Source organism: Dasypus novemcinctus, chromosome 21, assembly GCF_030445035.2.
Source record: "Dasypus novemcinctus isolate mDasNov1 chromosome 21, mDasNov1.1.hap2, whole genome shotgun sequence".
Lineage (NCBI taxonomy): Eukaryota > Metazoa > Chordata > Mammalia > Cingulata > Dasypodidae > Dasypus > Dasypus novemcinctus.
Window position 1 is genome coordinate 79,953,149 of NC_080693.1, and position 27,399 is coordinate 79,980,547.

Consider the following 27,399-nt stretch of genomic DNA (forward strand, 5'->3'; position numbering starts at 1 on the left):
ACTGGAGGGAGGGAAGACGGGATGTGAAGGGGCTTGGGGGACCCCCACTTGGGAGGGCCGCCTTCCTCTTTCGCCCTCGCCCTTCCCGGGTCCCCCGCCGCGACCTCCGTCGGTGTCCCGAGCCGCGGGGCCCCAGGCGCTGGCCGGGGCAATGGCGCCACCTAGCGGCCGGTGTGAGCGGCCCGCGGTGGCGGCTGCGGGGACCCCGTCTCGAGGAGGTGCCGTTGGAGGGCCGGGGTGGTGCTTCAGCACCTCGGGGGCCGGACAGCGTCTCCCACCCCCGGCCCTCGAAACTCGGGCCCCCGCGGCCCTCGGGAGGGACCCGATGAAGACCCTGAAGGAACTGCGCTCTCCGCGGGGCCGCGCCCGGCAGCCTTCGAGGGGCCTTCCGTGTGCGAGACTCGAATTCGGAACCCCCCACGCCCCCTTCCCTGAGTCCCCTCTTCTTCCCTCCTTGCCTAGCGCCGCGCGGGCGGGCTGGAGCGGCCCGGGCTGGCGCGCGGAGGGGCACACGTTTGCTCTTGATTCCACAGACCCAGACGTCGATGGCCGAAGTTTTACCAGAGAGGAGCCCAGAGGGGATTGGGGACAGGAGAGCGGGAGCTCCTACAAGTCCCGAAACTGCCAACTTAGCCAGGGAAATCGAGTCGCATTGGGCCAACGAGCGCTAGGACCCAGGACAGCCAGGAGAGGGACGCCCGAGCCAGGGTCCGGCCGGGGGCGCTAGGGCCGCGCGGAGTCCCGGCAGGGGGCGGGCCCGGGCGCGCGCGCAGCCGCAGATGGCCGCCGGATGGAGCCCGAAGCCGAGCCCGCGGCCGTGGAGGTTCCCGCCGGGCGCGTGCTCAGGTGCGGCGCGGGACGGGGCGGGGGGCGCGCGGGGAGGCGGGGAGGGAGACAGGCTGACGCCGCGCCCCTGCCCCCGCAGCGCCCGGGAGCTCCTCGCCGCCCGCTCGCGGCCCCAGAAGCTGCCCCAGCGCTCCCATGGCCCCAAGGACTTCCTGCCCGACGGCTCGGCGGCCCAGGCCGAGCGGCTGCGCCGGTGCCGCGGCGAGCTCTGGCAGCTGCTGGCGGAGGAGCGCGTGGAGCGCCTGTGAGCGGAGCGGGCCGGGGCGGGCGCGGGGCGGGCGCGGGGCGGCGCGCGCGGGAGGCTGAGGCGGATCCCAACCCACTCCTCGCCAGGGGCAGCTTGGTGGCCGCCGAGTGGAGGCCCGAAGAAGGTTTCGTGGAGCTGACGTCTCCTGCGGTGAGCGGCGGCGTGGAGGGACTGGGGGACTCACCCGCTCTGCCCTCCCGGCTCCTTTGTGACTTGCTCTGGGCCCCGCACAGGGTAAATTCTGGCAGACCATGGGCTTCTCAGAGCACGGCCGGCAGCGGCTTCACCCCGAAGAGGCCTTGTATCTGTTGGAGTGTGTGAGTGGGGCCCCGGGGGGTTGGGCCTTGGTCGGGACCAAGAAAGCCGAAGGACCCATGTTTATTGGGGAAAAGTCTACTCGACTGCGTTTCTTTTTGCAAGGAGCTGGTAGTCCGGCCTCCAGATGCAGGACTGGGAGCAAGGATTCCCACCCAAATGAGTGGTGCTGCCCTTCCTTAGTTGGCAGTGTTTATGCTGTGATGCTGGGGGCGCGGTAGCAGAGGGGAGAGGCTGCACCACGATCTGTGCCACTGCAGGGCAGGGCTGACAAACTGAGCTTTTGGCTCTCGCTTCCAGGGATCCATTCAGCTCTTCCACCAAGACCTGCCGCTGTCCATCCAGGAAGCCTACCAGCTTCTCCTGACCGAGGACACTGTGACTTTCCTGCAGTACCAGGTATCTGCCATTCTCTCCTGGGGCAAGAGCTACACGACCATTGAGTTAGTGAGTAATTGCAAGTATTTATGAGTACCAATGAGGTGCCAGGCACAGTGCTACCTGCCAGGGTTATAAGACAAACAAGAGTCCTGCTCTCAGGGCACTTACAACCTGGTGATAAGTAAATAAGCAAATGAATTGTTGATCTCACAGAGAACTGAGCGCTAGGCAGAAAATGAGGTGGCTGTAAGGGACAGGACAGAGAGACTTGGGGGTGCTAATTTAGATTTGGAGGGCAGAAAGGTAGCAGTAAAAGGCTAGTGTTGAGGCTGAGAATTGTCTGATGAGAAGGGGCTTACTATACGAAGAGTTAGGGACATAGCATCCTGTACAGAGGGACCAGCAAGGGCAAAGGTCCTGAGACAGATAAGCCTGGTGCGGAAGGAGGAGGTTGAGGAGGAGTCATTGTGGCCAGTACCATGAGCTTGGGGGGTGGGGGACGTGAGGTCCTTGAGCTAGGTGAGGGCCAGAGTGAGGAGTTTCTGTTGGTGCTGGTGAGGAGCTTGGATTTTAATCTAAAGTAACAGGAAATGGGTGGGGAGTGAAATCCAATTTGCGTTAAAAAGATAGCCACTCAGCTGCGCTGAGTAGAACCAGTTAGGCTACTGTGTCCATTCAGGTGGGAGAAGATAAAGGTTTAAGCCGGGGTTGCAGGCAGGGTATCAGTAAATGGAAAGAAACAGATAAATCTCAGAAATGTATTGGAGAAAGAATGGACAGAGCTGCTGATGGATTGGGTGTTGGCATGAAGGAAAGAGAAATTAACGATGGCTTCCGGGATTTGGGCATGAGCCAGTGGATGGGACAGAGGTATCATTTCCTGGAAGCAGGTTTGGGGCAGAGTCAAAGAGTTTTATTTGACAAAAGTTAGTTTTGAGGCACTTCATGGACCTCCAAGTGATGACATCAAGTAGATAACCGGACATGTAAACCTGGAGTGTGGGGAGAAGTCAAGGCTAGAGACACAAATGTGGATGTCATGAACACACAGATGGTGTTTAAAGCCCTGGGTCGTGTGGGAGTGTGGTCGAGTTGAGGGCTGGGACTCTCCAACACAGGAAGTTAGGGGGAGATAAAGGACCAGAAACAGGAGCATCCAGGCGACATAGGAAACCCAGGAAAGGTGGCATCGCAAAAGCCAAGAGAAGGCCTTTCACGAGAAGGTGCCAGCTCTGCTGAAGGGTGCTCAAAGATCAAGCTGGGACACGTTCCTGGATCTGTCCCTCTGATATGGATGCAGACTCAAGGACAGACTCGTCCCACTCCACCCCCAACCCACCCATGTTCGTGGATGTGGGGGGCATGCCCACTGCCTTCTCCCTTCTTGTCCAAATTATAGCCAGGAGCTTTGCTCTCGTCAGCTTTGGTACCAGAGTGTTCTAGGGCAGGGTTCTTTTCCTGGTCCATCACTATCAGCTTTTTGGGATTCACGTGTAAACCAATGACTGACGCAAATGACTGACTAAATGTCATTTGTACCCCGAGTTAGGTAAGCTAGGAATTCAGAGACCAAGATCTTACTTTGGGGAGTGTGTTTATAATCGAGTGTGGACCAAATTTTACCAGGGTTTGGACTCTGGAGGTGTGCAGGAGCTGCAGTTGCGGGAGCCTGGGGAATGGCTTCTGTCTGAAGAAACCAGTGTGTTTAAGAGTGGATATCTGACCTTTATGCTTGTTTTTGTTTTTTTGTTTTTTTCTTTTGAGGTCTTCAGCCACCTGAAGAGACTGGGCTATGTTGTTCGACGATTTGAACCAAGGTAAAATCCCCATCCCACTTTCCTTCCATTCGTTATAGTCCTGGAACCTGGCTGGCCACCCAGAGTGGGAAAGCGGCCCCTCTCCCTTCCTGGTCCCTTTGTTGGACCTGCTGCTCCCTGGCTGTGGACTAGGGCCTCTGCTGAAGGGCTGTCTTGAAAGGCATGTTGGGAAGAGCCTAGGTCTGTTTATTTGACTGAGTGCCTATGGGCCACCCTGAGTAGGGCCTGGCACTTGGTAGGTGTGCAAGGAGACTTGCTGTGTGTGCACGAGTGGAAGACTGAGTGGGGAATTTACAGTTGAGTAGGGTGTCATGTTTCTTACACTAGGTCAGATGTTCTTTCCTTCTGGGGCCTCTGAAGGTCGTCACCATAGGAATCCAGTGTTGCTGAGAGCCACAGACTCTCCAACCTGGAAGGGAAACTGGTTCAGCTTTCGCAAGCTTAAAAAGCTCTAAGAGGCACATCCTTTAACCTCAGGTTACATCCTACGAAAATAATCACGAATGTGTGCGAAATGTTCATTTACTCATTCATTCAACAGAAATTTATTGCGCACTTACTGTGTGCCAAGCCCTGTACGAGGAGCTGAGGACATGGCAGAGAAGCCTCTGCCTTCCCCAGAGCCTGCATTTAGTGGGGAGCTTACACAATAGTGCATCATTTTGCAAAATCAGTGAACTTAGAAACGGCCTAGGAGTTCCATAGTGGAGGGGCATGGTCACATAAGTTAGTTTATCCTTTAGAGCAGCTGTCCAATAGAACTTTCTGTGTTATAAAAATGTTTTGTGTCTCTGCTGTCCAACATACGTGGCTTTTGCAACCATGGGAATTTTTAGGTTTTTTTAGTTGTAATTGACTTGGATTTAATTTAAGTAGCTACGAGTGGGTAGTGATTGACTTTATTGGACGGCACAAACTTAGAACCATAAAAATTGTTCCACAGAAAAATGCAATAATAATGTGCTCATAATGTATTATTGAATGAGAGAAAGTTACAAGGCAGCATGTAGACTTTTTGACATTTGGAGAGAGTCAGTGTGTGTATATGAGAAATAAAAATGTGGTTTTTCTCTTTTTTCCCTCTATTTTCCAAGTTTTTGGCTCCTCTCATTTTTCCCTCACCAGTGATTAATGATTGACTAGTTCCAGTGAGCCTGTCTTGGCCAGATGCCCTTGGTGAGGCCCAGGGGCCTGGACAGAGGTGCATGGGTAGGGCCCATGGGGCTGCCCCACGTGCCCCAGAGCGCAGGGTGCCCAGGCCCCAGTGGCCCAAGCTCTTGGGTGTGGCTCTGCTCTTGGCCCACTGACTGGTCCTCTCAGCCCAGTGCCCCACAGATTCCACGGGGAGCACCTGGCTGAGAAGGCGGCTCTCAGCCCACCCTCCTCTCACCTCACAGCTCCGTCCTGTCCCCTTATGAGAGACAGCTTAACCTGCACGGCAGTGTCCAGCTCCCGGAGGACCACAGGGCCAAGAGGAAGAGGAGAAGCTCCAGCTCTCGGTAAGGCTCCCTGCAAGAGCCGTGACCCAGGGAGCTCTACTGCGCAGAGGCGGTGGGGAGTGCTGGTGTGGGGAACCTTGGAGAACACATGCGCTTTAGAGCTGGGCTTGGGAGGCCCCCCTGAGGCTCCTGGAGATGGTGGGCACCTGTGCTCAGTGTGGCTGGATGCGTCTGCTTCAGCGGTCAGGAGCAGATGTGCTGCTTTTCCTCTCCACATCCTTAGGTCCACTCCTAAGAAGCCCAAGGCCCCAGAGAAACCCTTACAGGGAGCGGATGGGACACCCGAGAGCCTGGCAACCTCAAGCCCACCTCCCTGCAGACAAATCAGCCGATGCCCAGAGAAGAAGCCCCAAGACTCAGGCCTTGGAAAGGGCCCAGAAGGCCCCTGTCAGCTTCTGGGGTCCCTGGAGGCCTGGCCTGGCCGGGCCACTGTGGGGGTGGGGAACAGCTGGGAAAGTGGCAAAGTAGAGAACGGGGTCCAGGGGCCTTGTAAGCCACGCTGGAACTTTGAGCAGATCTCCTTTCCCAACATGGCGTCAGATAGCCGCCACACCCTCCTGCTCGCCCCAGCCCCAGAGCTGCTTCCAGCTAACGTGGCTGGGCGGGAGACAGACGCTGAGTCCTGGTGCCAGAGGCTGAACCAGCGGAAGGAGAAGCTCTCCCGCCGGGAACAGGAGCAGCGCGTGGAGGCCCAGCACTTCCGGGAGGATGTAAACGTAGATCCCAAGGTGCAGCGCTGCTCCAACTGGCAGGAATACAAAGAGCTGCTGTGGAGGCGGCACCTGCAGAGGAGCCGGAGCCGCCCCCCACACCTGTGGGACCAGCCTGTTACCCCCTTGCTGAGCCCTGGGCAGGCCGACTCCCCAGGTACCCTCACCTTGCCACAGCTCCTTCAGCCCCTTTGGCAGGTTACTGGGAACTGAAGAGTCATAAGACTTTGTAAAGGGGCTTGGATAGACCAGGACTACCTCGGGCTTAAGAAAGATGGGGGAGGGGAGAGCTGTCCGCTGGCGTGGAACCCACGGGACAACTAGTACTCCGGGGCAGCGGCAGAAGGGCCCGGTTAGGTTTAGAGATGCTAAGGCATTGACTTTGGAGAGGGGAGGAGGGGTGAAACTGACCACTCCCTTAAAATCCTAAGATGCACACGGGGGCTTTGCCACCAACTAGCTGCCATCCCTTGCTCTCTCTCAACCCCATTGGGCAACAGGGAGGGCCAAGTAAAAAAGAGGCTTACTTTCTGCTCACTTTTAAGCTTAGGGAACTTGTAGGGAAAACTGGGCTTAATGTATTAACCAGTTCATAACTCCTTAAAACCCTTCTGGGAACATGACAGATTCTAACTAGATTCGGGTTGCCAGATAAAATACAGGTGCCCTGTATTTGTCTTTCCTGAATCTGACAATCCTAAGTTGGATAGTGGATTCAGAAATGTCGAGGGGTTTGCAGATGGCTGCTTCCCCACCCCTTTTGTTCTCACTGTCCTTGCAGCCACCGCCCTTCAGCATGTGTCTGTGTCGCAGACGGCGCACCTCGCTGACGGAGGGGTCCGGTGAGTTTCCAGGCGGCACATGTCTCCATAGCACTTGGGCCGCTGGCAGGAGTTGGCTGGGATTTGACTCCTGAAATTGGGCACCAGTTGGGGACTCATTCCAGGGACCTGCCCAAGCCTAGCTCTGAGCAGCAGCCAGTGTTTGTGTGTCTGCGGGAGAGGGAGGAGTTGGTCGACGAGGTGGGTTTATACCAAACTCTCTGAGATAGAGCCACCAAGCTTGTCCCAACCCCTGTAAGTGGCACCTCACAGCCAGAATCTGTTTCCCTAGGTGCTTCCTAGAACTGGTGGGGTGCAAAGGACAGGTGGGGAAGGAGCATTGTTTCCATTTCCTGAGGTTTCTGACTCTGTTTCCAGGCTGCTAGAGAAGTCTGGGGGCCTGGAGATAAGCTTCGATGTTTACCAGGCTGACGCTGTGGCCACTTTTCGAAAGAATAACCCTGGGCAGCCCTACGCCCGGATGTGCATCAGTGGGTACGAGACTGAGCGCTGTCCCCAGCCATGTGGCTGGTTTGTTAATCTGAGGAGCCTGGGGTTCAGAGAGGTTAAGTGATCTGCATGATAACACACAGCCAGTTAATGCTACTGAAACCCAAATTTTCCAGTTCTCAGTTCTTATTCCTGAGATTTTGGATAGTCACTCTCTTGTACCAGGTTAGTTCAGGGCTCCCCCAACAGAAAGGATGAGAATCAGAAAGATATACAGGCTAAATGGTGAGAAGCTCACTCATCCTAGCCACCTCCCCAACCAGGGCTCTAGTTCTTTCATCAGAGCCGTCCGATTTGCAGAGGAGAACCCAGGGGCCAGAGTTTTAGATCCTCCACTCCTGTGTTAAAATCTCCCTTCCCTGGGAGCCTCAGAGGGGCTGGGGTCTCAGTCTAACCCTTACCCCTGCAGATTCGAGGAGCCAGTCCCAGACCTTGGCACCCTCAAGCGGTTGTCCTACCAGAGTGGGGAAGTCCCCCTGATCTTCGCCCTGGTGGATCACGGAGACATCTCCTTCTACAGCTTCAGGGACTTCATGCTGCCCAGGGATCTGGGACACTGACCACGAAGCTTCTCCCCTTAGGGGACCTGAACTCTGCTCTCAGGGACCATCTCAGCTGCCTCCTGTACCCAGACTCTGACCTGGGGCTGCTGACACCGCTCTGGGCCTTGACGCTGCGTGTCTGATGCAGAAGGAGGGCAAAACTGTGCCCCCTCCCTGACCACCGCGGTGGCTTCCAAGCCCCAGGCCAGAGATTGCTGCCTTGCAGTGACCGCGTTGGGACTCGGACTAGATTTCAGAGAGCCAGCGAGGTGGGGCAGAAGAGGGGATGCTGTGCCTTTAAACGAAGGGGTGCCTGTTTAAGGCGATAAAAGCCAAAGTCATTAAAAAAAATATGCCGTCTTCCTTCCCTGCGGTGGGCAAGTTGGGTCGTTCCCCCCCGGCTGGGAGTCCTGGGCCACAGCACTTTGTCCCCTCACCGAGAGCGGCTTTCTCCAGTGCTGGATGCGGGAACGCGCTCCCGCTCCTTCCAGGAGCCCGGCGCCAGAGGGGAAGTCGTTTGGGTTTCTGAAGGGGAGGCCGGGCGCCATGGGTCCTTCCCTGAGAGCAGGCGGGGTTGGCGTAGAAGGGTGGCCGAAACCCGCCGCGCACGCTGGGGCCTCGGCCGGGCTCCCGCGCCCCTGGCCCTCCCGCCCATGGTCCCTCCAGCACCGCCCTCGCGTGTGCCCCAAACTCCCGCTCGCCACGGCAGCAGCCTGGAAGGCGGGGCGTGGCGGGACGGCGCTGTGGCTTGGGGACCGCCCTGAGGGGAGGTGCCTCAAGGCGACGTCGCGGTCCCCACACCACCCCTCCAGGGTCCAGAAACCGGCCCGCGTCCGCCACCCGCCGTCTGAGCGGAGCCGGCCGGCCATGACCCTTCCCAGTCAGCTCCGGGCCGAAGTATGGGGGGATCGGCGGGCCTGGGGCCGCCCCTTGTCGGGACTATTTCCTGCTGCGGGGGGCGGCGGGGCACAGGGCGCGGTGCGACGCCCAGCGGCCCAGGTAGCGCAGGTGAGGTGGGGGGGCGGGCCGACAGCGCCTCGTGCATATTCACGCGGCCCCGCCCCTGCCCCTCCGGGGCCGCGGATTGGCCCGGGCGCGGGCTCCGCCCCCAAGGCAGGGGCGGGGCCGGGGCAGTGCTCAGGGCCCCGCCGGGCGGCCTTTATGCAAATAGCGGCGGCCCCGCCCCGGCCGCGCCGGAGGTGAGCAGGAAGGAGACGGCGGCCGGCTGCCGTGGGCCCGGGCGGCGGGGCGAGCGCAGCGGGCGGCGGGCGCCGGGGACGCCGAGGCCTCGGGCGGTGCCTGCCCGGGCTTCCAGGTGATGCGGGTCGGGACCCACCGAGCCGGGCCCGCCCCTTGGGGCGCGCACCCTTGGGGCGGCGGGGGCGGGCCGAGACCCCTGCGCTGCCGGGGCCGGGCGGGGCGGTGCTGGTCGGGTCGCCCGCCTCGCCGACTCTTGGTGGGTCGGGGAGGGAGAAAGACACCTGTGAAAAGTGCTGCTGGGAACTTCTCCCTGCCTTCCCGCCCGCGAGCGCGGGACTCGCGCCTCGGGCGTGCGCAGCAGCGCCGGCTTCGGGGAGCGGGGAGGCAGGTGCCCGTCCGCCTGGGCGCGGGGCGCTGCGGGGCGAGGCCGGCCCCCGGGCTCGGGCTCCACGTGCCCAGCGCCGGGCGGGGGAGGCCGGCGACGCGCGTCCCCAGTGGCCTGACCCGGGCAGCGGCTCAGCCCCTGCCATCTGGGGCCTCTCCCTCCCGGCCCTTTGTGCCTTCTAATCCCCGGGCTCAGGCAGCCCGCGGGAGGCACTTGGGTGGCGGGGCCTTTCTCCGTCCTGGGCGGCTTTGGGACACCTTTCAGCGACTGTACGGAGACGCAGTCTGTTTACCACGCCGGGCGGGGTTGGGGTTGCGCCGTGGGACGTCCGACTTGGCGAGGAGTGGAGAGTTTTGCCTTGCCAAAGGAAGTGTGCAAAGTTTGCTCTTGGTTTGGCCCGGCCTCCGGGTTCGTGGACAGATTGGGCCTTGGCTGTGGCAGAGTTGACCGTAACCAGGGGAGCCGCGGCGTGGCCCCCTGAGGCTCTCACCTGAGACAGGTGAGCTTCGGGTGGCCCGGCAGGCTTAGCCTCAACGCCCCTTCTCAGGGGAGGCCTGGGCCGATGCAGGGCCGCCTCACCTGGGCTCCAGGAACCCCTGCAGAGGCTGGCAACTCCAGCTCTCCAACTCCAGGGGCTCTCCAGTGCAGAGGGGATTCTGGGCCAGAAGGGAGTGGGCGTGTCAAGACTATAAGGAAACAGGTAGCAAGAGCCGAGGGGAAGAGCAGGAGAGCTGTGACGCGCCCAGGGGAAGCCAGGGTCCGTGTGAGCCGAGGCCTGCAGGGAGTCTGGCTGCAGAGTCTGGGTTTGGTTATCTTAAGTGTCGGCTGCTCTGGGCCCAGCTTTGGGTGCTCTGCCTCTTCACCAAAGTCAGACCCGGCCAGTTTCTGGGGGGCCACTGGACAACCTTTTCAGGGATTGGGGTCACTCTGGGTCCTCACTCTTTCTGGAGGCAGCAGATTATAGAACAAAGCGCCCCACCCCCCTTTTGGCTGCAGAGTAGTAAATAATAGTAACTTGTAAAAATTGTAGTAAAATACACATAGCATAAAAGTGACCATTCTAATCTCTTTAAAGTGCACGTTCACAATGTCCTAAAAAATAACCACTACCTCTATCTAATTCCAGAGCATCTTCATCCACCCCCCAAAACTTGGTAACTTTTTACACAACAGCATTAAAAAGAAAGAATGGCTCATAAGCCCAGGGAACTCGTTAGTTTATAAAATTTTAAAAAATAAATAACTGAAGCACATGGTAAGAAAAAGTAAACATAGGAAAGTATATTATAATAGGGAAAATATTCTCTTGGGTCTCCCAGTCTTCTCTCTAGCAAAATATTTCCTAAGTCTTTAAAATATCTTTCCAGACAGACATCAGGTGTGGTTTTCAATGGTGGCCTTATTGTTTTCTTGGTGTATGACCTTGGCTCAGTCATTTAACTGTGCTGGGCCTCGGCCAACTCTGTTTTTACAGATGTTGTCGAGAGGCTGCAAAGTGTGGTCGATTCATGTGGCCTGGCCCCTGGAAAGGGTGAGCGTCTTAGCTTCCTGCGAAGCATAAAAACCCCATAGGCCTTTTGGAGGTCCCCGCTGGGTTGAGAAGGAATTGGGCATCTCTATCGCGGAAGCAGCAGGGGTCATGATTTTGTGATCTTTAAAAGCCTCCGGAGGTCAGAACTTTTACAATTAGGATGTTAGGGAAGGGAGACAGGTAGGCGGCAGCGGCCTTTCCCAGCCTCCCGTGATTTCCAGTGGCCCTTGGTCCTTCTCCTGCTTCTCGGGAGAGCCAGGGACGAAGCCCGGCTGTTGGACCTAGGCCGCGAGCCTTCCTGAGACAGGGAGGGCTGAATCTGCTCCGGCTGGGAAGAGCTTGGCGGTTCCGCACTCTACACCATTTTGGGGCAGGGGGAGAGCATGTTCCTGTGATACCCCGTCATCATCAAGATTTTCTGGGCACGCCATTGTGCCCCCTTTCAACCTCGTTTAGAGAAGTGGTACCCTCTCCTGCTGGGAGGACTTCCTGGTACATGGAGCCTCTGCCTCAGTCTAACCCCTGCCTCCCCTACTGGCTGGGATCTTCAGGAGCAGTATGGAAAGGCTTAGTTTCCAGGAGGCAAGGAGGTGGTTATTCTGCCTGGCTGGTGTCAACAGTGCTGGACACACCTGAGCTGGAGGCCTGAGGCCCTCCATGCCTTGAGCAGCGCAGGCCGGCATCTCTACTCCTCCTGAGTGCTCAGCTCTGAGATCCCTTCTTATCACATTCAGGCAATAGAGTTATCAGGGCTCCTTCTGGGTGGAAGCAGGCCAGGTCTGCTTAGCAACTTTGTTTTCCTCTGTCCAAGAGCATTCTCAGGGAGAAATGGGGTCGGGGAGAGTGGGCTTGTCCTCCAGATCACTGTGGCGGGCCACCAGCCCTGCTTGCCCTTCCCCAGGCCTGCCTCATCCCCTGCAGACCCTGGCTTGTTGCCATGGGGCTTAGCCTAGCTCCCTTTGGGGTGGCTGGCCTTCCCTCCCTGCCCTGCCTCTCAGAGGAAGCCTGAACTTTCCGGAGTCACCCCACTGCCTCCCCTTCCCAGGAATCAAGTGAATTCTTGAGCTAGGAGAGGCTCCTCTGGGCGTGGGGACAAGGAGGCTGAGAGGTACTTGACTCCATCCTTCAGGAATTCAGCTGAGACCTGAGCCTTCTCTTGAGACATCCGACTCAGTGTTCCCAGGGTTGGACAAGAGGGACATCTGTGCAGGGGAGAATATGACTCCAGCAAATAATGATAATCTAGGGTTCTCATTGCCAAGGAGCTGTGTCCTGGAGTCTGTCTCTGAGGCCGGGCCCAGCAGGATGCTAAGTGCCTTGGCCAGAGACTTGAGAACTGGGTGGGGAAGTGTATCCTGTGGGACCTTGTGGGGCCAGTGCTCTTTGGATTCACTGGCTGCTGACAGGAGACCACCTTGCCTAGTTAAGTTGTTCTGTCCTAACTGTTCATTCATTCGCCCAATAGGCATTTACCAGGGTCTCTTGTGTGTCAGGCATGGTTCTAGACACTTGGCATATGTGCCTCCTGGAGTTTATGTTCTAGAGTGGGTGGAAGAGCTTGAGCAACAGAAAATAAACTTAAATCACAACTACGTCCTAAAAAGTGGTACCAGCGATAGGGTAAGACCTGGAGCAGGTTGGGAATCCCCGTGGCGGGGGGGCTGGTTGCAATTTTAAAAGGGGTGGTCTGGATGGACAAGAAGACGACATTTGAACAAAGACTGCAGGAGGGGAGGGAGCACATCAAATAAAACCTGGACTTCCTCCCCCCATGTGTCAGGGGCACTGAGCCCTGGGGGTCCAGCCACGAACTGGGCAGGCTCAGCTCTCGCCCTGACGTGCCTGGGGCAGCTGTTCAAGTATGGGGGTAGGTAGGAGGCGCCAAAATGGAGCGCAACCGGATGGGCCCAGGCAGCCCGTGCACCCAACCCCAGGCAAGTTACCCACTTCTCCCCAGAACAGTTTTGCTTGCCCTCGAGCTTGCCTGTCCATCGGTCACTTCCTGGAGAGCGGCTGGTGTTGGCTTGCAGAAGGACACGGAGGCCCCCAGAAGGGGAGCGGGGAGGGAAGGTGCGTGAGGAACTGGGCTCTCACCCTGTCTTCCCCACCCCAGCCTCACGGCCCCGAAGGGGCAACAACCAGAAGGAAAGCCCTTCAGGAGGAAGCTCGGGGCAGCAGGCGCACCCTGGCAGGGCTCTGGAGCCGGGTTGTGGCTCCTGGCGTGGAGGGGGGCTGCCCAGGTGGTCCCATCAGCCACCTCTCGGCCATCTGCTTTGTCCTGGGGGAGATGCCTGGACTCACCTGAAGGGCTGGAGTCAGAAAGATTGAGGCTCAAATCGGGCCTGGGACTCTTGGTAACTGCTCGGGCTTAGTTCCTCTCTGGATCAGTTACTCACAAGGAGAATCGAGTGAGAGCGCGCCTGAGAAGCACTGAAATCACTCTGGCCGGTAGTGAGTTCTCCAGGCTCTTTAGTACCTAACAACAGCCAGGCCGGCAGTAATTCTCGTTCCCCCAAGCGCACACACGCCCCCTTTCTCTCTGCCCTCCCCTCTTCCTCGCCCGCCCCGTCCCACCTCCACGAAGGTGCCCTCTCAGCCAAGGTCTGGTTGCTACGCTGCTGGCCGGGGGCCCGGTGCCTCTGGGAGACTGGGTTTCCCAGGGCGACGGGGGCGCTTGCGAAGCCGCCACGGGCATCTGCGTTGGCACGGGCGGATGCCGAGGGGTCGGCAGCTGCTGCGGTGGCTCAGAGCCCTGCCCCACCCCTCGCCTTGGTAGGAGGTGCAGGGGTGCACTCACATCCGTCACACAGGAGGCCAAAGCCACACGCAGGCCCCACACAGGATGTTGGGGAGGGAGGGCAGCTGCTTCATCGGGGCTGTGGACAGCGAGCAGAGGGGAGAGGAGGGGAGCGCCCTCGGGCTGGAGCAATCTGGAGTCCTGGCCCCCCCCCCCCCAAGCAGGTCAATTCCTCCAGGACAAGTGGGCAGGCTCAGCTTGGCCAAGCCTTGGTCTCATGGGCACAGGTTGCCCCGGACACCTCTTGCAGTGCCTGTGTGGGGCGAGCAGTCTGGGCTGGGAACCCCCTTCCTCCTTCTCAGGCACAGTCAGACCTGTTTAGAGCAGGGAGCCCCAAGACAAGCCCACCCCATGCAGTTGTCTCCCCCACGCACCTCTGTTGTGCTCTGGAGGTGTAGAGAAGGGTTAGTTCCAGTCTCAGGGTTTGGGCAAAGGATGGAAAGGGGGGACAGGGTGTGAATTTTCTAGGCTAGGCTGCCACCACATAGAGCGCTCTCCTGGGTCTTTTTTCCAGGGTGTGGGCAGACCCATCCTAGACCCGGGAATGTTTTGGTGACCGGTCGCCGTGACGGGTGAGTGGAGCAGTGAGAAGGGAAGGGAACCGTCACTCAGCTGCCCACGGGGCACTCTCAGGCTAGTTCCACACACAAGACGCGGGAGAATGAGAGGGAATGAGCCCCAGGTCGGCCAGGGCTCCCCTCAGGAGCAGGCACGCGGGGCTCGGGGCAGGGCCCCCTGAGGCTCGCCGACCTGTGGCTGGGGCGGGCCAGGCGGGAAGTTCCTTGCTGAAGAGGGGGAGAGGGTCCGCCAGCAGAGGAGGGCTCGGGGCTTCCCTCGCTAGAAGCCGAGGGCATCCTGGCTCAGAGGTGGTTCTGGCCTTGGGCAGAGGCCATGTGGGCAGGACGGAGACAGGGACTGGGGGACGGGGTGGAGAGCATGGTTCTTAGGAAAGCCACCTCCTAGGTCGTGCCCCAGGCAGGTGGCATCGCCAGAGCGGGGACCCAGGCCCCTGGTGCCCCTGGAGTCCTCAGCGGCTTTGGCCCAGTCCCCTCCTGGTGTCAGGCGTGGGGACGTGGGCAAGCCGGTGAGTTCCTGCCGTTGTCTTGCCACCACACCATGGGTGCTGCCCCATGGAGACGCACCGCGGGCCTGGCACCGAGGGTGCCTTCCTGGCGACGCTCACTACAAACCCACCAGGCCTGCGAAGTGGTGATCTCCTTTTTTAAAAAATAAAGTATACCTGGCTCTCGGGTACATTGCACCTGCGCCTCCGGGTCATTTGAAGAGTCCCGGGGCTGACCGCCCTTGGCCTGTCCCCTGTCGTTGGACACTCAGCCTAGTAACCGGCTCAAGGGACCCATTTAGCAGAAGGTGGTGGGGAGGACCTGAGAATGGTCAGGGCAGCTCAGATGGAGAAGGCTTCTTGGAGGTGATTTTGATGTGCTTCTTGGGGACAAGAAGGTCTTGCAGGCAGTCTAGAGGACACAGAAGGACCGGGACCCCAGCGAATGGGCCTGGGCGCCAGCGGGGAGCAGACGGGGCCATTCCTCGCGGAGGGTTTCTGGTGGAGTCAAACCAAAGCTCCCTGCCTGCCCCGAGGCCGCCTCACGGACCCCACTTCCTTGGTCTCCCCGGCGCTCCCTGTCCTCCACCCAGCCCTGCCCGCCACTCTTCCTCCTCGTGGAACTCACAGGCTTGTTCCTGCCTTGAGGAACCTGTTGCTTCTCCTGCCTGGCCCTCTGTGTCCCCGAATCTCGACACGGCTGACCACTTCCTCTTTTGGGTCTGGGGTCGCCTAGCACCTCCTCCCTTCGTCCCTCAGCAGATGACTGGTGGGAGCTCACCGTGTGCACGGGGGATGCCGCAGTGGAAAAGGGCCAGAAGACCCTGTCCTTACGGTGCTTTTATTCTCGTGGGGGGAGGGCAGGGGATTATACTGGTAATAAACACCGCCCCAAGTACAATATCCAGTATGTTAAGTCATAACAGGTGCTCAGGAGAAAAACAAAGCAGGGAAGTAGAATGGGGGATGCGTGGGGAGGCTGCCGTCTTGGCCGGTGGTCAAGGAAGACCTCCTTGAGAATTGGAGTAAAAACCTCAAGGAGGTAAGGGGGGGAGGCATGTGAGTAGCTGGAGGAAAAGTGTCCCAGGCAGAGAGAACAGCGAGCACACGGCCCCCTGGCTCAGGGATGTTCACGTGTCACCTTCTGACCATCGGCTCTTTTTCTCCCCCAAACCCTGGTCCCTCTAGCTAGCAGCTTCTTACTTTCCCTGGTAGCCCTTATCTGTCTGAATTCATCCTGTTTTGTGGCTCCTGGTTTCTCCCCTGCTACCATGTAAGCTTGGTGAAATGAGACCCAGGACAGTGCCTGCTCCCTGCCCAGCCCTGTGCCCGGCACTTGGCATCTGGCATCACACATTCCTTCCAACCGACCTGGGCGTGGCCGCCCCCGTGCTACAGGCGAGGTGGCTGAGCTATCTTGGGAGGCCACGCAGCTTGGAGGGGGCTGTCCTGTGATGGCTGACCGTCCCCCCGTTGGCTTCAGGAGTGTGCCACACCAGGACGCTCCGGGCCTGGGTTCCCGAAGCTTCTCTGCAGAGAACCTGCTTGTCTGGGGTGAGGAACACACCTGTTCCCCACCCCCACCCCTTCAAGAAGGGATGGTGCTTCTTTTTTTTTAAATGCCTTGACCTGTGCAGTTATTTATTGGGAGGCCACACGTGCTTGCCATGGGATTGGTTGGGGTGGGGAGCGGATGCAGGGCCACCGGGTGTGTGCAAGGCCACTCGGCCCTGCCCAGACTCGTCGTCATTCTGCAAGCAGCGGCCAGGCCCCACACCAGTTGGTGGGAGTGTGGGAGTGTGGGAGTATGTGCATGCCTGTGCCATTTAACTGTAGGGTATAATTTCATAGAGAATCTGTCCTGTAATCTCCATCCTTTGCTGCCTCCCAGAGTCCTTAGATTGGCAAGTTAGCCAGACCCAGGGTCAAATCCAAGTTCTGCCACTTCCTGCTTGGTGACCATGGGCAAGTCGTTTAGCCTCTGTGGTCTTCCTTTCCTCATCTGTCAAGCGGGGAATATTCCATTCACAGTTGACTCTCGTAAATCACAGTAATTATGTCCTGTAAAGTTGCCATGAACACGGAATTAGTGAATCCTTAACCATTGTTCCTCAGGGACATATAGGATTAGGTTCCTGCAAGCCTCTGGGCTCAACAGCTTCATCAACTGATCGATCTGTAGCCTTGTTTTACCTGTGTTTCTGTTTAAAGACACACCTTACGTATACTGTATTGTTAATCCCTGAGTTCCCAGACAACAGCACCATCACTCGTGCCTGAAGGCAGCTTGTCTAAGTGTATTTTCTCCATAAGGCGAATCACAGCTTTTGTACTTAGGAACACTGGACAGCACTTCAGCACTACGATTGGAGGCCATTTTAAACAGCAAAATCGCCAGCATAAGTAGCCCACGAGAAGGACGCTTGTTACAGTATGAGAGCTGAAATAAGGCAGAGCTGGGAATGGGTGCATCAGGTGACTTGAATTTTTAGCCACTCTACATGACCACCAGTGACCGCCAATGCGCGGCGTCCACTAGGGGTTACAAATAAATTTTAGCAAGTAAGCAAATTTGCAAACAGGGAACCTGCAAATAGTGAGGATCCTTTCAGGGTGGCCTCAGGGATGTTTCGTGCACCCTGCTCACAACCCCGCTCCCAGGAGTGCAAGGGAAAGCAGTTGGCCAGGGTCCGCACCAGCCTGTTACTCTGCTTATCTCTGGGTGGTGGGATGGAGGGAGATTTTTCTCATCTGTGTTATGAACACTCAGATTACTTGAGCAAAATTTTGAAAAGCAATAATAAAAACACAAAGGGTTTGGTACAACGTCTGCAGGGTGGAGGCACTTGGGGACGGTTTGAATGAGTGGCAGACTCCAGGCTGAGCTGGGTCTCCTGAGGCATCTCTACCACCCAGCTACGTTTCCCCCTGAACTCCCAGACGCTTGGGGGTGGGGTGCTCCCTCAGATTCCTGGGGCCAAATGTGTGGTCTCCTTTGCGCCTGCGTGGGGCTCTCTGCATGGACAGCCCTCTGCCCACCCCAGGGCCCTAAGGGCGGCGGCCCAGGTTGGCCTCCCCCTTGGAGTCTGCAGGCCTCCTGCTCTCCCCGGAGGCGCTGCCTCTGATTCTGGCTGAGCGGCCTTCTGGGAGAGGGGAAGTGCGGGCCCCCCAGGAGCCGGAAAGGCTGATTGCTTAGGAGCCGTCCGCCCTCCCCCAAGGCTGGAGTGCCGGCCTCTGCTCTTCCTCCGCGAGGCCTGGCTGAGCCGGCTGGAGGCCCGGGTCTGTTTTCAGTCCCTAACCCAGGAACCTCCTGGGCTTTCCCAGCCCGTGTTTGTTCTCTGAACCCACTGGGAGCCTGGGAGCAAGTGGGCGCCTGGGAATTTCCCTGACTCTCTGCTCCCCAGCTCTGGTCTGTTCCCTCGCTGGGTCCACTCAAGGCTCGGGCTTCCCCAAAACGGGAGGGCACGAACCTCTCAGGCCACCCCACCCCCTCCCACAAGGGGTGGCCTTTCTGGTTTTCTCCCAGGGCTGATGAAGCCCTGTCCCCGCCGGCTCCTGGCTGGGGTAGTGTTTGCTTTGGAAGGAAGGACCCTGGGACTTCTTTCATTCACCAGAGGTGTGTGTCCCATCTCTTTCACAGCAAGATTGGGTGCGTTGACCCCTCGCAGCCACCCCCACCCCCCCAGCTCCCAGCTCTGCTGTAGCCGCCCGTCCCTGTCCCTGTGTCCCCTCCATGTGGAAGCCAGGGGTTTTAGGCCACACAGGGTCCTTTCATATGCAGAGTCCTGCCCTGATGATTACTTTTTTGCCACCTCCCAAGAAGCTAGAACCTTCTAGACACCCTTCAGGCCTCCGTGGAGCTGGAGCTGGTAGGACACCCCCCAGGTTTTCCTCCCACCCGCCGTTGGAGCTCGCCGAGCACTGCGCTCTGGTCCTTACCTGCCCTATTCCACAGCAAGCTCCTCCAGCGCAGAAAGCTGTATCTGCTTCCTTCCCTCAGCCCCCGTGTCTCCCCAGAGGGACGGCCCCATTTCCGGGGTGGGCCTGAGCCACCGTGTCCCCAGGCAGGCCTAGAGGACAGGCCTAGCAGATGGTGTCCAGTGGCCAGCGGGAGGCCCGCTCCTGAAAGCAGGAAGCTGGAGCACGGATGACCCTTCCCCTCAAATGATCCCGAAATAGTTTCTGTCGGTTTGGGAACGCGTTCCGTGGTGGGTGGACATGTTGCGGCCTTGAGCCGGTTTCTTTATTGGGAGCAGATTTACTCCCCTGATTACTTGCCACTCGGGAAAGGAGCCCAGGGGGGTGGGAACTGGGAGGGGCTGTCGGAGACGCCTGAGGCCAGGGCTGCTGTGGGTCCCGAAAGCCCCGATGCCCCCTCGGGGTCTCGGGGGCTGGGGCTGGGGCTGGGTGGAGCAGCCTCGGCTGCCAGCCCCTCGGCTGCCAGTCCCTCGACGGCTCTTCCCTGCAGTTAGACGTGAGCTGAGCAGGTGTGCCTGGCCGCCCTGGCTGCCCTCAGGCCTCTCTGCTGTTCTCAGGCCTAGAACCGCTGAGGCCTCTCCCCCAGCCCCCACAGTCAGGCTTTGCATTTGCACCTCTCCCCCTCTCCCCCCCTCTCCCCCCCTCTCCCCCTCTCACCCTCATCCCCTCTCACCCTCTCCCCCGTCTCCGGGGAGAGAGGCTTGTGAAGTTTCCCATTCTGTTTAGCCGGCTGGAGTTTTATGGTTTTTCAGAAAACAGGTTAACAATTAAGCTAATTAACCTGGGGCCCTGCTGGCTCTCCTGGTGCCTATAAAGCCAGGCAAAATGGCTTCCTCCCCCGGCGTCTGCTGCCATGATAAGGTCACAGCTCGCCGGGAGCTGGCATTAGCGTATTAACCCACCCCTGGACAGGGGGACGGGCTCGGGGCCCCAGGTACCTGCGGTGGCCTCTCGGAGCCACCCTCGCCCAGGGTGCACGGATGGAGAAGGGGCGGGTCCCCGGGAGGCCCCAGAAGCTGGCGCGGGCCAGTGCCCACTCCCTCCGTCTCCTCGCCCAGGTCTGGTGGGGGCTGCAGACCACGCGAGATGAGGCGGTTCCTGCGCTCCGGGCCCGACCCTGCGCGGGAGCGGCTGAAGCGGGACCTCTTCCAGTTTAACAAGGTAAGGGGGAGCCGGGGAGCGAGATGGACCCAGGTTTGCGAGTCTGTTCATTTCTGTTGCGGTAGCATACATTTGACCACAATTTCCCCTTTTACTACTTAAATCTGTACAATACAGTGGTATCAATTACATACGCCAGATTGTGCTACCTTCACCACTGTCCAAGCCTAAAACTTTTTCATGACCCCAAACAGAAACTGTGCCCATTAAGCACTAACTCCCACTGCCCCCTCCCCTGCCCCTATTCTCTGTCTGCGAATCTGTTTATTATAGATATTTCATACAAGTGGAGTCATATGTAATTGGGTTTTTTTTGGCATCTGGCTTATCTCACTCAGCATGTCTTCAAGGTTTATGCATTCTGTAGTGTACATCAGAACTTCATTCCTTTTCATGGCTGAATAATATTCCATTGCATGTGTGTACTGCGTTTGATTTGTCCATTCTTTGGTTGATGGCCGCGTGGGCTGCGTCCACCTTTTGGCTGTTGTCAGACCCAGCTTGGGGCAGGGTTGTGTGTACTGGGGAGTTACCAACCTCCCCACTGGCCGAGTCCGGGGGAGAGCTGTCTCCCAGGGGTGGAGCTTCCTTTACTCTGTTTACTTACTTGGCACTACCTGAAATGCCTCAAGGGAATCTGACTTTCGAAATGAGGTTTGGCTAGAGGGCTTTCTGGGAAAGCAGTAAGTAGGATGCTGGAGTCAGTCGTCCCAGAGTCTCCTCCTGCCTCACTGGTTTTGTGACCTTTACAAGTCACTCTGCCTTTTTGAGCCTCAGTTTCCTCACCTGTAAAATGGGAGCAACACTGATTTGCTCTGCCTCCTTTGCCAGCAGGGTTTTTAGGAGACTTAGGGATGTGAAAGTTGAAAGGTGGTTGAATCCTGCAAGGTGTAATAATGTGGCTGTGATGCCAGGTCACTTGGGGCCCGGGAGCCACAGGCTGTGGCTGTTCCCTCCCTCCCGAAATGGCTCCTGAAGGAAAACGCAGCCTTCTCTAGGCGGGCTGAGGGCTCGATTCCCTCTGCAGGCGCCAGGGTGGGTGAGAAGGCGAGGCCTTGGGGAGGTGCCAGAGCTGGCATTTAGCCAGCTCAGCCGCACACCTGCTCCTCAGGACCCCTAAGCCAGTGTGACCTGTCCACCCGAGATCACAGGGAGGGTCCCCAGAGCTCCACTGGGCTCTCCCAGGGAGGGGAGTGCCTGGGACGGCCAGCGCTGGCCTGAAGGAGGAGTGTGGGGCCTGCTAGTTGGGCAGCCACCTGGCAACCTCGAGCTGTTTGGGGCAATTAGCCTTCTGCCCTCTGCTTTGATCGAGGCCTTTGCCCCCACACACACACACCCCCGCCACTCCTCCCTGCCCCAGAAAGTTGAAGGCAGGAAGGGAGCACCCCATGTTCTTCCCTGGGGGTCCAGACCCCCCCAGGCTGGGCTGATAGGTGGAGGTGGAATCCCACTCTCCTGGGGGCTCTGCTCTGGACTCTGCTCCCCCAGAGGAACCGGGGGGTGGGTGTCTGGATAGCCTCCCAGCTGGCATCCAGTTTTGCCCCCCAGAGATGGAGACCCGCACTTTACCCACACTATTGACTTGTTATAAAGGTTAATGAAATGGAATTACTTAGATTAGTCACTGCTGCAGCTTCGGGGGGCGCCTCCCAGGGCTTTTCACTTCTCCCCTTTTGGGGGAGCTTTCAGGGGCTTGGCCGAGGTGGGTCAGGGGTCCCGACATTCCTCTGGCTTTCTTGACCTGGGGGGGCAGTGGGAGGGGGAAGGCGTCACAGGTTGAGTTTTTGTGGGGGCCATTGGCTCCTGGGACTAGGATCTTCCTAAGTAAATGGCTTTTGGGCCTTGGGAAATAGGGGAGGTAAGAGTTGAGTGTGGGGGGTCGCAAGCCCCTTGCTCTCTGGGGAACAGCCTGTGGGTGCTGGGCCCGGGTCCCCAGGGGAGCCCTGGGCCAGCCCCACAGGCCTCCACCCCCCCCACTGCCACCCCACCCCCCGTGGTGACGCTGGGATCTCACACCCCAAAAGGTGACCAGTTCCAGGGGAAACCGGACAGACAGGCTCAACGAAGAGAAAAAAGGGACCAACCCCCACCCAACGTTCTCTCTGGGCAGTGGGGCGAGGCTAGGGTGGGGCCCAGTGGAAGACCAAGCCCGGGGGCCCCCTCCCAAGCCTGGCCACCCCAGCCCCACGCCCCTCTGGGCCCCTGAATTCCTCCCTCCTGACCCTGCTTCCCTCCCCATTCACCTGCGAGGAACCTGCTGTGGCACCTGGTTCCTTGTGCCCGGGGCTCGTGGCTCCCGGACTCTCAGCTGCGGGGCCCTCAGCTGACAGCTACGAGGCCTCTGGCCTCTGGGACTTTACCTGGTGGGTGCAAGGAAGGGGCTGCCAGCCCGAGATTTCTGTGGGAGGGGAGAGAAGGAAGGTTCCCAGGGGTGGGGAGGGGCTGGGGAGCCACAGATGCTCCTGGCTCTGGGTGGCGGCGTGTGGCAGGAAGGGTGGCGGCGTGTGGCAGGAAGGGTGGGATGGCAGGGTGCGGCGGTTCCTGGAGCATCTGGGACCCTGGGTGTTTTCACCTGAGCCTTCCCCACCAGCTTGTCCTGGGGCCGTGGGGTGGGGAAGGGCCCAGGGAGGCTGGGACCGAGCCCCAGAGGCCGGGAGCCCTGATGGCTTGTGAGCAGGGGTGGAAGCATTTACATTTTAGAAAAGAAAACCCAGTGCCTGGGCTTTTTTCCCAGGTGAGCAAAGTGGCTCGGCTCAGAGCAGTCAGGAGCCCTGCGGGGCGCTCGGCAGCATTCCTGCTCTTTCCTGCTCCCCGCCTGCTGGATGCCAGTGGCAGCTCCCCACCCCCAATTCTGACAATCACAATTGTCTCCAGACACGGTCAGATGTCCTCTGGGGGACAGAATTGCCCCCGTGGCCCCCAGTCAACTAGAGAACTCTCTGGGACCTAAGGTTGCAGAGACCAGGTGATGACTGTGCCACTGGGAGTAGAGGGGGTGGCGGGGAGGTGGGTGCCCGGGCTGACTGCAGGGTCTCCATCCCAGGTGGGTAGAGTGCCAGGCACTGAGGTGGGGACCCAGGAGGGGCAGGGCGAGCCAGGTGAGGGAAGGTGATGGTTTGGCTCTGGCCTGAGGAGGTGCGACGATGCTGCTCATTTATCGGGGGGGCTGTTTAGCCCGGTGGTTAAAGTGCCGGCCCCGCCCCGGGCTGCCTGCGCCCGGCGTCTGGCTCTTGGCAGCCACTCCTCTGCAGGGGCGGTGATGGCAGCAGGTCCCTCCTGGAGTTCCTGTGAGGCCAAAGTGAGACAGAGCGGAAATGTAAAGAGCGGGAAGTGGCCGGGGGCCACAGGAGCGGACAGTGCGGCCCTTCGGTGTTATCGGGCTTCAGGTCAAACTTGGGGGGCTTGGTACTCTCAGATGAGGGACACCCCGGGCTGCTGGCATCCATGCTGGTGTCATCCACCGCAGCTGAGGTCAGTCCCCCAGATGGTGTTCACATCTCCCGAAGGCCCCGGCTGACCCGAAGCCAGCAGGGTCCAAAGCAGACCCGTGGCTCTGGCCCTCTCTTCCAAGAGCGTCCTCCTGGGCGGGGGGCAGGGCTGGGACAGTGGCCCTGTGACAAGCCCGCCCCAAAGGCCTTGCAGGCACCAGTGTGAGCCAGGCCTCTGCCTCCAGCACGTCCTCACCCAGCTGCTTTCCACCCCCACCAAGCGCTCAGCCTCTGAGAGGAGGGCAGGGGCATGGGGGCAGCACCTGGGAAGGAGCTGTGACCGTGAACAGGTTCTTGCCTGCTGGTGCCTGGCCATCAGGGGAGCCCCTCCAGCTCCCCAGGGCTGCGTGCTGGCCTCAGAGGGGCCCTGCGTGGTGTAGAGATTAGGAGGGGGCTGCTGGGGCCAGGCGGCCTGGGTCTGGGTCCTGGTCCTTGCTGTGTGGCCGTGGGCACGTTACCAAACCTCTCTGTTTTTCATGTTCCTCATCTGTAAAGTCCCCACATCCGTCCCAGCATGTCCGGGTCACTGTGCTGAGTTAAACGACTTCGAGTGGTGGTGGGCTCAGGTGGTGTCAGACCAGGGTTTGCCTCATCCTCTCGCCTCCCCCTCGTGAGGACTCACAGGTGATGCCCTTCCCATCCCGCAGATGAGGAAACGGAGGCTCCAGGGCTCGCACAGCCTGAGTCTATCACTGGCTGAGGATAAGGACCTCCGTGGCATGAATCCCCAGCTCCACCTGCCGTCGAGCTGTGTGGTCTTGGGCTGGTGACTTCACCTCTCTGAGCCTCAGTTTCCTCACCTGCAGAGTAGTCATTTGCTGTGTGAGGGGGCCTGTCCCGGGGCTTTGGGTGCCCACAGGCAGACGTGCCAGCCAGCCGTGCCAGCACAGGGCCACTGAGGACCAAATGGGACCCTGGGACCCGCCGGGAGGTAGGGAGGAAATGACTCAAAGAGGGTCATGACCTGGTGGGAGTGAACCCTGTGCCTCGAGAGCTGCTGCAGGCCTGTTCCCTCCCTGTGAAAGGCAGGCACGTCTGAGCCAGCCTTGCAAGCCGGCCCCTTGCGCGGCCCTGGGCGGCCCGGGAGGACCCTGGCCCTTCCTGCCCGTGCCCACCCCCCCCCCCACTCCCAGGCCCTGCACAAACCGCGTTTCAACCGGCTGGCCGACCACCGCCAGGCTCCTGCGTGTCGGGCCCCTGGTGTCAGGTGACAGCTGCACAGAGGGCCAGGCTGCCACCACCGCCAGGAATCCGAGCTGACCACACCCAGTATCGGCAGAACCGCCCAGCCCAGCCAGCCGGGTGCGCACCCCAGAGCTGGGGCAGCCTCCGTGGGCTCTGGTCCCTGTTATTCCCTCCTGCCCACACCCCGACACTACTGGGGACTTCTCCGGGCCTTTCCTCTTAGGCAGGGCCCCCCCCCCCGCCCCCGCTTGCTAGGGCAGACAACGTGCAAGGGGCGAGGGGCCCCGCTCTCTCTCTCTGACAGCCTCAGCTCTCTCCCTTTTAGAAACCCAAAAATGGGGTCCTGGAGCCGGGGCGAGGCGGATGGGGCCTTCTCTCCCCCACGGGGCTAATGTTGCAATTTGGCAGCTCCTGCAGCTCTTTGCTCGCCTGTTCCAGTTCCCTGTCAAAAGAGCTCATTGTTGCCTCCTCCCTTGGCAGAGGTCACCTGAGCCAGGTAGCAGGCTGGGGGCAGGGCCCAGGTAGGTGGACGCCGAGCTCAGGTGGGGCAGTTTAAGCCAGTGGCCTCCAGGTCGGCCTGCAGGCTTTGGTCAGCCTCCCGGTTGGAACCTGAGCCGGAGGTGGCGGGGGTCTCAGCTGGCAGGGCTGGGCCCATGCATTCCGCAGGAGGCTGTCCCTGTTGTCCTCAAGCCCCCCCGCTGTCCCGATACATATTTGCAGCCCGACTCGTGTGCGTCGCCTGTGCAGAAGGACGGCTCCAGTTGGCGTGGGTGTCACGCAGCAGGGCGGGAGGCACCAGGGCAGCCCTGGGGCCGAGCCCTCCTCTTCCAGGGACTGGGACCCTCCGGAAATCCTAAGCCAGCCTGAGGGTGGGAGGCGACTCTGTCCCCCAGCTTGGCACCCCAGTGGGTCCAAAGTCTTAAAAGATTTAAAGAGGGTCTGAAAAAGCTGTCAGGAGGTGGGGGGATGAGGAGGAGGGAGGAGCCGGCGCACAGGCCTGGCTCTCCCGATCTTGGCCATCGGCTGCCCTTGGTCCTCTCCCCAAATTAAAAAACCCGCCTCCTGAGTCTCCCACCTGGCCTGGGTCTCTCAGCTGGCCCAGGGCAGGTGGCTGCCCTGACGTCCTGCTTCACCTTGTCCTCAGTTGCCTCACTCAGGGGTTTGTGGCTCTTGTTTGCCTGTTCCAGGTTAGGGCCTCCCCTCCCCGGACCTGGGGAAAGCCCCCGGAGCCTGGTAGCCGCCTTATTTGCATTTGAATAAGCTCTCGGGTCCAGGTAAGGTCCCACTGAACTTGATTCTCATTGGCCTGTACTCAAGCAAGCCTTAGTCCCTCAAGAGTGGAGGGAAACTGGGCCCCTACAACGCATGCCTGGGGGTGAGTGTCGCCTTCCTTGCTCTTAGGTGGTCTCTCCACGGACAGACACACCTGCTGAAGGCAGTCCTCCCGCCTCAGGTGGGCAGGAGGCTCGGGAAAGGAGCTCACCCAAGTCTGGCGCTTTCAAGCAGCTGAGGACGCCTCCATCCCCCGTTCTGAGCCCAAAGTGGCTTTGCACACCTGGATGTTTTTCAGGAACTGAGCTGGGCATTCTGTTTTTACATTGCTAATTAAATGAAATGCAATTTAAAATTCAGTTCCTTGGTGGCACTAGCCACCCCCCAGGGCTCAGCTGCCCTAGCAGCTGCCGCAGCTCCAGCTGCTGATTTCCAGAGGCCTCGGTGACCTGGGGCTGGCGTGGCCTAGCAGGGCCCCTGGGGGAGCTTGTCAAATACACCCCATCCTGTCCCCTGCCTTCCTTCCCCCGGGAAATGTTTACATTCCAGATGCTCCACTATCTAACCAGGACTTTTCCAGGCCCTGCATTTTTTACATAGCTGAGCAGGGGCCTGGGCCGCCCTGGGGGCTCCCGCCCCCGCACTCCTCCCCTCCCAGCCGCCCCTCCAGGTGTGCCTTTGGAGGGCAGCCTTGGGGACCCCACACCCCTTAGACCCCAGTCACCCCAGAGTAGGCGTGCGTGGGTGTGCCCCTCCTTCCTGCCCGGCTCGTCCAGGCCGGGTGCAGATGGGGGCTGCAGTCTGCAGTGGGCTTTGCTGGGCTGTCAGGCCAGTTGTCACCAGGCTGTCATCTCTGCTGCTCTGGGGCCTGGGGGGGAGGAGAGCCCTGGGCCTGGCAAGGCCACTTCTTGGTGCAGCCTTTTCCAGTAGGGCAGTCTCCACAGTTTAAAAACAACAACCCTTAAAGCTTTGTTCTCCTCTGATCTAGCTCTCCAGGTTCAGTATCCTCTGGGAGTAGGGGAGGGAAGAGGGGGTTGGGGTCACTGATGAAGACACAAAGCCAAAAAACCTTCCTGAAAATGGTTTGTCTCCCTAAACCTGCAGCACTTACATTCACGCCTTTTTTTAAGGCGGTACCGGGGATTGAACCTGGGACCTCGGGCATGGGAGGCAGGCATTCAACCACTGAACTGCAACCGCTCCCCAACATTCACACCTTTTTAACCTGCAACTCCACTTCTGGGACACCCAAGGCAGGCTCAGAGCTGCAGGCAAAGGCGAGTCCAAGAATAGGCGCTATGTGTGCTTTGCAATCACAGGAAAGGTGGAGAGAAAGCAAAGGTTCCGGGAAGGAGGCCTGGGGAGCTAGGGCGCCTCCACGCCGGGAGGCCTTTTAGAAGTTGGAAAGTTTGAGAGCTTTGAACGACCTGGACTGGGTCTAAGTGGAAAGACGGCTGCAGGGCTCTACGCGTACATGTTCACATACGCATGTGCATGTGTACGTACAAACGGGGCGTGATCCCAATTCTGTGGGTTTTTTAAACTATATTCAGTGTTGTGAATGTGTTCTAAATACACATACACGCACCTTGACAAGCTCAGGGGAGACTCAAGGGGCACATCAGCCAGGGTGACTTCTGGTTGTGGGCGC

At 59.3% G+C, this 27,399-nt stretch overlaps 2 protein-coding genes across 4 annotated transcripts in view; both read left to right on the plus strand.

Moving 5' to 3' along the window:
* The first annotated feature begins 651 nt into the window (after nucleotides 1–651).
* TSEN54 (tRNA splicing endonuclease subunit 54) lies at nucleotides 652–8,055 on the plus strand. Of its 2 annotated transcripts, XM_004463870.4 has the most exons (11): nucleotides 655–846; nucleotides 926–1,090; nucleotides 1,180–1,243; nucleotides 1,327–1,410; nucleotides 1,709–1,807; nucleotides 3,554–3,606; nucleotides 5,004–5,105; nucleotides 5,329–5,972; nucleotides 6,597–6,657; nucleotides 7,015–7,131; nucleotides 7,556–8,055. In XM_004463870.4, exons 1-11 carry the CDS (start codon nucleotides 791–793, stop codon nucleotides 7,704–7,706), a joined length of 1,596 nt encoding a protein of 531 aa, XP_004463927.2. In that variant the 5' UTR covers nucleotides 655–790; the 3' UTR covers nucleotides 7,707–8,055. The 2 variants fall into 2 exon arrangements, with proteins under 2 accessions (XP_004463928.2, XP_004463927.2); XM_004463871.4 differs by lacking the exon at nucleotides 7,015–7,131 and having other exon boundaries at nucleotides 652–846; nucleotides 7,556–7,847.
* An 834-nt stretch (nucleotides 8,056–8,889) lies between these two features.
* The window catches only part of LLGL2 (LLGL scribble cell polarity complex component 2), a 34,693-nt gene continuing 16,183 nt past the window's right edge, over nucleotides 8,890–27,399 (plus strand). For both annotated transcript variants that reach the window (XM_058284727.2, XM_071210802.1), the window contains exons 1-2: nucleotides 8,890–9,003; nucleotides 19,701–19,803. In XM_058284727.2, coding sequence (XP_058140710.1) covers nucleotides 19,729–19,803 — 75 coding nt within the window. In that variant the 5' untranslated portion in view covers nucleotides 8,890–9,003; nucleotides 19,701–19,728. The remainder of the gene's footprint in view (nucleotides 9,004–19,700; nucleotides 19,804–27,399) is intronic.